The sequence below is a fragment of the Thalassophryne amazonica genome, chromosome 9 (genome assembly GCF_902500255.1).
Source record: "Thalassophryne amazonica chromosome 9, fThaAma1.1, whole genome shotgun sequence".
Lineage (NCBI taxonomy): Eukaryota > Metazoa > Chordata > Actinopteri > Batrachoidiformes > Batrachoididae > Thalassophryne > Thalassophryne amazonica.
This window is the reverse complement of record NC_047111.1, coordinates 17,856,417-17,866,453: the sequence shown is the minus strand read 5'-3', so window position 1 is coordinate 17,866,453 and position 10,037 is coordinate 17,856,417. Positions and strand designations below refer to the sequence as shown.

Below are 10,037 nucleotides of genomic sequence, written 5' to 3'. Positions count from 1 at the left end.
TCAGACAGGTCAGGGGATGGATACATGAACCTTATCAAGCCAGTGAATATGTGTTGGACTTTATTTACATATGGTACGCTATGGTAAATCTGTGTGGAGTAGACAGTTGTCAAAAACTAAGTGACTATGTAAGAAGGAGAAGAGTGAGAAAAGCCACCAAGACACCCCAGAAGATATTCTTCATAACTGATGTAAATAAGGTTCTAGACATATTCAATGACTTTGAAATATTCATGTATCCATCTCCTGACCTGTCTGAAGAAAACTGATTATTTACAGGTATTTTACGAAAGGGAAAGATTACTTATCCAACTCATCATCTTGGCTTTTATATTTGTAATAAATTGATATCAAGTTGTAGAGATTTGTTTTCTGTTAGTCTCTAAGAAAACTTTAGTAATTTTTATATTGAGAAGCGCGATTTACTTTTTGTATTTGAAACGCCATAAACAAATTTGAATGTGTGGAATACCAAGGGGCTGAATACTTTTTTGCAAGCCACTGTAAATACAAAAACACGTACAAATAAATGCATAGACATACTTTCAATCAACTTAGTCAAACAACGTCATCCTGAAACCTGGCTTCTAAAATCATTTTAAAAACAGTGACACATACACATGATGCACAGTTCAAAAAACACATCACAGAAGACTTTTGTTTGATTACCTGCACTCCATGCCCTTTCAAGGATTCAAAAGAATTTTATTGTCATATGCACAAAGGAACATGTTCCCTGCACAATGAATTGTGTCTACTGCATTTAACCCATCCTAATTGCCAGTTAGGAGCAGAAGTCGCCATAAGGCGCCCGGGGACCAGCTCTAGATGTACATCCCTGCTTTAGGTCACAGCAGGGCTGAGCAAACCATGACCGACCCAAAAACAAACAACACACACGTAACAGACATAAGCTGGCCTGGTACATAAACACATATAAAAAAGTACACACAAGGTAAGAGAAAAAAAACCCTCAAGGTCGCTGCCTTCGAGAAGCCACAACAATGAGGAAAAAACTCTTATCAGCACAGAGAACAGTAAACACACAGACAAACAAGAACACAGGACGACAGCTGAGATTTGAAAGTCCAGTTTATCAGAACACTCCGGTAGCAGCCCTTTTTGGCGCTAAACAACGGCCATGACTGAATCCTGGAAGGGATGGGGGTTCAGCTCTGAGCAGACCTCTGTTCACAGTCAACGTCAGAGCTGGAGAAGCTGAGGGAGGGGGAAACCAGGGAAGCGAGGCTTGAGTGTTTAATCTTCTTGGAGGTTTTTTATCGCAGCGGCCTTGAAGTGCAGCTGTCTTGGGGAAGCCAAATGAATGTCTGATTAGCAGACGCCTGAAAGATTCCACAGTTCTGAGAACAAAGTGGCTCTCAATGCATCTGAATGTAGAAAGGAGATGTGGTCATTTACTGACGGTCAAGGCGGTTTCCCTTGTACGAGAAGTGAAACATCTTCGAGGCGAAGTGCAGGATGAGACTGTGGAATGCCTCCAGGTGCGACGTCTGATGGTTCGGTGATAAGCGTTTCACGTCTTTGCAGAGTTGCTGATGTGTTATTATTTTCTCCATTTCCACAGAGAGCTTTGTATCTGAAGAGCATGTACACAAAATTATGTCAGTTGACCACTTCCCATCAAAACGTGCAAACTACTGGCCATTGAAATAGTAACTATCCGTTTACAAGAATGACTTGTTCCAAGTCAGCAAGCCAATAACTTGTTGCAGGTTGTCCTTTATATCTTACCAAGATTAATAAACCAGAACACCTCTTTATTCCTAGTATGTACCTTGACTACTTGCAAAAGGATACTGAAATCATATTGAATGACATGACACAAAGAGCGAAATACATTTTCTTACATGATGATTCTTATAGGGCTCAATTGTACTTACGTGGAGGTAACCATGGCTTTTGTAGCTTCCTGCCTGCAAGCAGCTCATGGGCACACTGATGGAATCCTCCCTTGAATCCGGCGTGGATGTTGTGAGTGTGCTGGAAAATTGACCTCCACTTGTCCACGATGAGGTCTTCATTCCCCTGGGAAGTAGACACAGCTGATCAATACAGGTGGTTGATAATACTTGAAATCCATGGTTTCACGGCTTGACAATCTCTCAACTTGCTGAGGTTGTACAGCTTCTTCTTGATGCCTGAATAAACGGGGGTAAGAATAAATTAGATACAAATTGACTACTTTCCAACATGTTTCCAACATGCATTTCTCAAATGTGAAGCAATAAACATGCTTGAACAAGGTGCACTCACCTTTGGCAACATGCCATATGTCAAAGAAGTGCCATATTCCTGGGTACTCCTCCCTCACCATCTTGTTTATTCCTACATGGCGGTCAGTGACAAGAGTCCCAACATCAACATACTCCTCGATCTTCTCCAGCGACTGCTGCAACCCCTCCTGCTCCATTTGGTAGCTGCCCCCAACCTCATTGCTCTAACACAGTAACACATCAACAGTGGCACAATATTGAGATAGTGTTTGGAATTATTTCTGTCTCTGTGGTTTGGACTAGTAGTTACATATGAGCTACTGTACACAAATGCACATATCTAAATGGCATCATCTCCTCAGAATATTTTTTCAAAACAACCCTGGTCAAAACTACATAGCACATAAAAGATTTCAAGAAACAGACTAATTTCATCTGGTCGGTGACTTCAGGGCTACAGCCAGTTTTCTATATAAAACAGGTATCACAGGAAGGTATACTCGGTATATGCAAAATGTACCTGGACAAGTTGGACATCAATTACAGCTGTTTTCCGGAGCTCCACCATCGTGTATGTGCTATATTTGGCACTGTGCTCTGGAGTATCCGCTCTCCCATCACCACCACAGACAAGAGGTTCTCCCTCAGCTTGTAGCAGGTTAAGCATGGAGACTTGCTGCTCTACCCACAGTCGCTTCACGGCATTGAACAACACTTGTTCCTGGTGGCGGAAGAAGGACCTACCAGACATCACAGTGACTCCCATGTGGGAGAGGACACGGAGCACTTTTGTCACGGTTGCCCCACTGAATAAGATGGCAGCTGACAACAAGATATTGCCAGCTGCAGCTCTGCCAAAGAAGGGCTGACTGTCCCAGTTCCCCTGGTGGCCACACTCCTTGCAACTGAGGGATATTCGAAGCAGTGTTCCCACTTCTTTGCATGAGAATTCGAGTATCCTACAGCCACACAAGGGGCAGCTGCACCAAGTTGCCATCAGCTGTGCTAAGCAGGCCCAGAATACCAAGTAAACTCAGTGGCCTTGCTGCTGTGGCTGGGGATTTACGTTGTCGACCACAGGCGTATCGTAATCTGACTCGTCTCCTGTGGACGGCTCGTAGTCAGGGTCATCATCAGTCACAGGCATCCGGTCCTCTGCTGAGGATATGGACAAGTTGCCCTCCTCCACAATGTGCCGGGCAGCGATGTCATCCTTGTCCGTTTGCGTGGCCACTGTCACGGTTGCTGGAGCGAAGGTCTGCACACCTGGAGGAACTCAACAATGCAAAACATCAGTTTGTTTTTCATTTTATGTAGGGACGTAAATGGTGTGTGAGATGCCTCTATTCGTCTACAAAATTCTACTGCAGATAGAATGATACTTGTATAAGCAAGGGATGGCTTATCATCACTGATGTATGAACCTATTGACAGATTATCGATATCAGAAAGGTTTCCCAATAGATATGGAAATTATTTTGATTACGAGTTGACAACTGAAAACTATCATCATCAAATACCTTTGCTCCGTCCCGTTCCTCTGAACTGCACAGCCTTGGTCTTAGTGATGGGTTTCAGTGACACCTGTACAGCAATGCACAGTGAGACCTGCACTTCTGTTGTGTTCACCTAAACATGCATATAAAAATACATTGCTATAAAATGGTACCATCATGAAGTGTTCCAAAAGGATAATTGTCATCAACAACTGTGAAAAAAAAATTGATAATACTAATACATATTTCCATAAGGTCTGGAGAAAGACGGTAAATGGTAGATGTATATTTCATGAAATACTAACTGCATCTTATATGTTTAGCACAAAGTCAAAACTTACATCAACAGGTGCATCACTGTCTGCAGAAGGGCCATCTCCTCTGTGTTCTCCAGCATCAGAAGATGTTCCAGATAGACATTCCTGGAGTATCTGGTATATGTAACAAAGACAGCATTTCAATATCTAATGTACTGTACTGTGAGACATGCTGTAGTCATTGTATACTACACCGAACAGTATAAGTTATGATTTATTTTTGTTTGTCCAGTCCCAGCCTGGTAAACAGCAATCCACAAATCAATCTATGTCAACCTTTATAAGGAATATTTCTCTTCCCTACATTAGTGGATAATCAATCATATAGGCCAAGTTCAAACCTTTCTTTCATCCCAAAATTATTGACCCAACTTCCTGCACCGATGACAATTAGCGATTTGAGGATCGCTTTCCTTTACAGAGCAAAACAAATAAATGACTGTGAAACCTGTGGTCAGAAAATTGTGGAAAAAAATTCCACTTCAAATACAGGGTTCACATTTTTCTGGTGAGGCGTCAGCCTTCAACATTCTTAAAATAATTACCTAATTATAATAATATCTAAGTTGGGATTGCCGCATAGCGACCAGTCCACACTGTAAAAAGTGTAACATGCAGTTGCTCATTTGAAATAAAAAGCTAGATCAAATATTGATTTGATTGTGTAACTCATTTTCTTTACATTTTGTGACGTGTGAAATGAAATAATTTAGATTGTGTGAAGTCAAATATATTAGATGTGATATCTGGACACCATTATTATTTTTTTTTGAGCAGGGTAAAACTTTTCACAGTGTACACTGCTCCGCGAACATACATGTATACATGGGTATTCAATCCAGTCTCACGTAATTTTTTTTTTCGTACCCGTGACGAAATGGGTCAAAGTTTCATGAGGGGTTTATTTTTACTCCTACCCTCAACCATAACGACCCCCCCCCCCCCCCCGCCCGCACTTCAAGTGCAGCCGTATATTTTGTGCTGCGTTATCATGTCTTACAGTGAGACTGCGTTGTGGATATTGTTTTCATGCAGGCATGCACACGCTACATAACAGTACAAGATGTGAAAATGTTTGCCACTGTATCACAGAGACGTTTTTCACTCGAGACATACAAAATCCTGGAAACCCACCTCCAATCTCCGTCGTTTCTCCAATGAAGCAGATTCTCTACGCTTCACAGGCTCTGCCGTGGACGTCCTTGTGCCGTGGGGAAAGATGCTTGGAACAGCCCCCGGCAACAAAAGCTTCATGAGACATACATTTATCCCGAACTGCTCCTTCAAAGCTGGGACGGCGTCGAAACATGCATCTTCAAAATGTGCGCAGCACAAATAAGAATACGCGGTCGGCCTCCATGGCGTCCCCTTCGTCAGACCTGATCTTGTACGATGAACTTGCTGAACCCACTTTTCACGGAGATTTTCGTCCTGTGGAAACTTGAAAAGACTAAAACCTTTCGACCTTGTGTTGGTGCAAAATGCTGCGACACATTGGTCAGGCATATCTACAAACAATTCCCAAAATTTCTGCCGCTGAAAAAAAGTGTAGACAACGACCGCCAAGCTGTAAGCCGAAATGGTCTCCAGCCTGTGACGTATTCACTTTTGGCGCTCAGCGGGTGGCTGGTCAGGGGGCGTGTACATTTTTCAGCGCGGGAAATACAAATATTGGATATAACTGTGCCCATTTTCCCAAAAGGCTTAGGTTGACCGAATTATATAACCTTTGTTACATGTAATAAGATTATGTTGTCTTTAAGTGTCATATCCACTTTAAGTGCGCAAACTGACTGGAACCCATAGAGATTACAGGGAGAGCCTGGATTTTGGAAAGAAAGGTTGCATTAAGTCCACTGGAGCGGTCAGTGCAATCCTTAAGTGCAGCTGAAGTTATCCAAAAGGGGCAGTACTTCACAAAACAAATTCAATCTGACTGGACAATGATTCAGAGGCAGGGCCAAATGAAAAATGGTGTGGGAGCATGTGACCAAAAAACAAAACAAAACAAAAAAATCTGCTCCTGTGTTTTCTCCCCTTCCATATCCCCCCGACTGGTGTGTCACAAGATTGCCTGTATGGATGAGCCACCACTGGTCATATGCCCAAAATGCCCTTTTCTGTGGCCCTTAAACAGTATACAGAGCAGATTTCTAAGTGGGAGAACTTGCAAAGTCGAAGAGTGTTCAAATACTTGACTGACCTTTGGACAAGATGGTGGGTGACACAAGAGAGTAAACTGAGCGATCTTATGTCAAAAACTGATTTATGGCCCTGTCAGCCAATCAGAATAGACTACGTCACTAAGCCCAGCCCCTAATCCCGCCCCCTTATGACATCACAGCCAATCAGAATCAATTATGTCACTATGTCCTGACTAGTCCCACCTCCAAGCCCCACCCCTGGCTCCTCCCCTAGCCCCGCCCCCTAGCTCCTCCCCTAACCCTGCCCCCAAGCTCCACCCCTAACCCCGCCCCTAGCACCTCCCCTAACCCCGCCCCAAGCTCCGCCTCCAAGCCCTACCTCCCCTCCCACCCAGGTCTAATATTTTAATGTCATTTTATTTCATGAATTAAACAACGATTAAAAAAAATACCTAAATCTTTTTTAATGTATTAAAAAATTAACTAATTCTGAAATAATTAAACATAAATCAGTGTCTAATATTTAATACCCCTTTAATATTTTTTAATTCTTAAATTAAAGCGCGTCCTTTTATGGTTTTTAATGCCTCAATTAAAGAAGGATTAAAAATCCCCGTATCTTTTGCACAATTATGGGAGGTTTTCTTCAATTTAGTGATTAAACACAAATATTTTAATACCCCTTTAATATTTTTTAATTCTTAAATTAATGCGTCTCCTTTTCTGTTTTTTAATTCTTAAATAAAAGAAGGGTTAAAAACAACCGTCTCTCGGCTGTAACGGCTGTAAGTCTTTGCAGCAAGACGGTCAAATACCCACGCATAGAGCTCCTCGCGGAAACATGACCCCACGGCTGTAATACCTGTTGCAGACGCTAGCTGTGTGTGTCTGGGGGTGTGTGTGCGTGTGTGTGTGTGTGTTTCGGAGGTGTGTGTGTGTGTGTGTGTGTGACCTGCGCAGCGGGGGTGTCACGCCGGATGGTCTTTTATAACACAGTAGAGAAGCTTGAATCTTTGGTTGAAGCTTGAATGTTTTATTACATCCGATTTCCTGATGACGGGGTCGTTCGCTGGGCTTGTTTGAAGACGGAAAAACAAAGCTTATTCTTAGTCACGATAGATGCAGTTTCTTTTAAGATATTACCCGGTCGATCAGGGGCTGCGGGACACCTGCTGATTGGAGATGCCGCCCGAGGTGATGAAGGTGGAAAAAACAGTTTCTTCTCAGTCACGCCAGATGGTGTTTTTATTCATCCGAGGCATTGAATTAAGCCCCGCGGGCCGAAGACAGGGTTTAAAAATCCCCTTTTCGATGACAGAGTGACATACAGCATCCAGCATGGCGAGACGAACTCCGATCCTCCGTTACATCTGTGAGATGCCCGTGAACATCACCATGACGACAGAGGGCTCACTCACTCCAAAAAAAGCGAGGATGTACGTCAGCTGCTTGAGTCAGCCGATACCGGAGGAAGATTTGACGTACGGCCTGGAGGGGCCCGAACGTTTAACTTACACGTTCGATCCGTATTTTGCCCAAGTAAGTTTTTTCACTCTGGCTGAGGGTGAGACTGCCACTCGAGGAACCCCACGGGTGGCGCTTACTTCCGCCGACTGGGGAGTGTTCTCCGCGGCTGCAGGGTCGATGATTCGTGACACGGTCAACCCTGAGCCTCCAGGAGATCGGACGCCGGAAAAGAGGAAATCTCACTTCCAACTCACCTGGCTCAGCCCCCAGGGGCCGTGCTATAGGGTGATATTTCAGCGGGGACCTCCTGACGCTGACTCTGAGGGTGAAATTAAATTGGAGAGAGTTAGTGCCAGCGGCCGCATCAGATCCATCACAGCCGCGGCTGAGAGCTGGGACGAGTTGTTCAACACCTGCAACGAGAGGATTACGGGCCTTTTTACAAGGTGTCTTGCCTGGAGGGACGTGATCGAGGTCCGAAAAAACTTGGCCCCTCTTTTTACTTAAAAAAAAAAAAAAAAAAAAAAAAAACTCTGCCGTAGCTCCTCCCCCGCATGCACGGGGATTTCTATAAAAAAAAACAGCGGACCACATCTCATTTAAGCATCGGACGACGAACCAGCATGAGCTCCTCAACCTCCCCCATCGCACCGGCCAATGACATCACTTGTGACTGCGCACTCGCCTGTGGAAGAGACCCGCCATCCCCGGGGCAGGCCTGGACGAGATCCGCCGAGCCGGTCGTGAACCAGGACCGGCGCCAGAAGGCTTCACGGACCCGCGGCGGGTACGAGACCCCGTGGGGAGTTCAGCTCGAACCGGTCTGGGGCGAGATCCATCCTTCTCACGCGCTTTCTAGCCCGGGAGACGTGGGCTCTCTTCCCGCTGTCACGGAGGCCGCGAGTCCGGGGGAGGTACAAGACCTCGAGCAGGCTGAGAAATACGCCACATCTTACGCATCAGACCGACCAGACGGGTTCCTGTCAGAGGAATTCCTGAAAACGGTGAAAGTCGGCGTGGCCCACTTACTTTTGGCTGTGATCAAAAGTTACAGACAAAAACTCTGTTACGGGTGTGAGATCGATCACCCCAGCCGGCACCAGCATGAGTGCCTGGACCTGTTAAATGAATATTTCTTTACCGGACATTTTGAGAGATTAATGGTGAGACTCTGGAGACCGACCTTCATTCCGGCTGTGGTAAAACTCCTAACCCAGCGCTTCCTCAACCCATCGGCAGCAAGGGTCCAGGGGGCGGTAGAAAACATCCTCACTGAGCTGAAATACACTGATAATTTTGAAGCAAAGATCAACGACAACGAACTGTACACGTTTCGGTGAAGACGCCGATCTCGACCTGGAGGGGACGGTAGCTGTCTATAACCCCGACGACTGAAAAAAACCTGCATTTTTTTTTTTTTTTTTATATCATCATTATATTGTTTACAGTCATGGGTAATTGTGTGATGAGTCTCTTTTAAAGCCTGCGGGAAGTTTATATTATACGTGGACTCTCATATAAGCTGGAGCGGGCAGTCATTCGCAGGCTGGAGACCCCAGACACCCCGCCTTCATGCGTTATGGAGAGGGTCTTCGACGTTATCAGACGTCGTCCCGGGCCCGGAGTCTGGACAGAACATATCTACAACGCGGCTCTCCATTCATCTGAAAAATCTCTGTACAACGTATTACTGAAAATCTCTGTTTTGACCACCGACGATTTTACACGGTGTAATCCGCTGCACCTGCTTACATTATACACTCTGTTTGTGGATGTGATGGCGTGCCAGGTGAAACAGCTGGAACTGCCCAGAGGGGAGATTGTTCCTACACTTTTACAGCTGAATACTGAAATAAACCGTAAATGAGGGGGAGATGTATTACTCAGAGTTTTCCAGTTTTGTATGTGAACGTATACTTTTTTCCTTCATGTATGTTGTGTTTAATAAACATGAACGTATACTTTTTCCCTCCACGTATGTTGTGTTTAATAAACATGAACGTATACTTTTTTCATCCACATATGTTGTGTTTAATTAACATGAACAATTGTTTTTTTCTCTGTGTGTGACTTTAATGAATGTAATAAAGCATATATTCTAAAACTTAGACGGTCAGTGTTCTTGTTGAAAAAAGGGTGAAATGTTTTCAAATCAAATTTATATAGCGCCAAATCACAACAAACAGTTGCCCCAAGGCGCTTCATATTGCAAGACAGAGTCATACAAACGAGGTTTTGGTGGAAAAAAAGGTTCTCGTATGAATTTATGCGGGGTTTTAACACGGTCTTATTAAAAGGTCAAGGCTGATCTGTGAGCGCTCTCCGCGGTACTGAATCAGAGTTCAATTTAACGTCTCCAAGAGCGGCTGTATTAAAGGC

At 44.3% G+C, this 10,037-nt stretch overlaps 1 protein-coding gene across 1 annotated transcript; it reads right to left on the bottom strand.

Moving 5' to 3' along the window:
* Positions 1–1,035: 1,035 nt before the first annotated feature.
* Positions 1,036–4,945, bottom strand: LOC117516843. Its single transcript, XM_034177708.1, has 6 exons — positions 4,072–4,945; positions 3,755–3,863; positions 2,755–3,509; positions 2,275–2,458; positions 1,902–2,159; positions 1,036–1,597 (listed from the first exon to the last, which is right to left on the bottom strand). The coding sequence occupies exons 3-5, from the start codon at positions 3,229–3,231 to the stop codon at positions 2,068–2,070; spliced, it is 753 nt and encodes a 250-aa protein (XP_034033599.1). The 5' UTR covers positions 3,232–3,509; positions 3,755–3,863; positions 4,072–4,945; the 3' UTR covers positions 1,036–1,597; positions 1,902–2,067.
* Between the last annotated feature and the right edge of the window lie 5,092 nt (positions 4,946–10,037).

Bases quoted from the DNA above. Each gene is read 5' to 3' on its own strand.
- LOC117516843 (XM_034177708.1), bottom strand. From the start codon at position 3,231: ATGGCAACTTGGTGCAGCTGCCCCTTGTGTGGCTGTAGGATACTCGAA. The intron at 2,459-2,754 runs GTACATTTTGCA...TTACTGTGTTAG, and splicing joins TTGATGTCCAACTTGTCCAG to AGCAATGAGGTTGGGGGCAG. The intron at 2,160-2,274 runs GTGAGTGCACCT...CCGTTTATTCAG, and splicing joins CATATGGCATGTTGCCAAAG to GCATCAAGAAGAAGCTGTAC.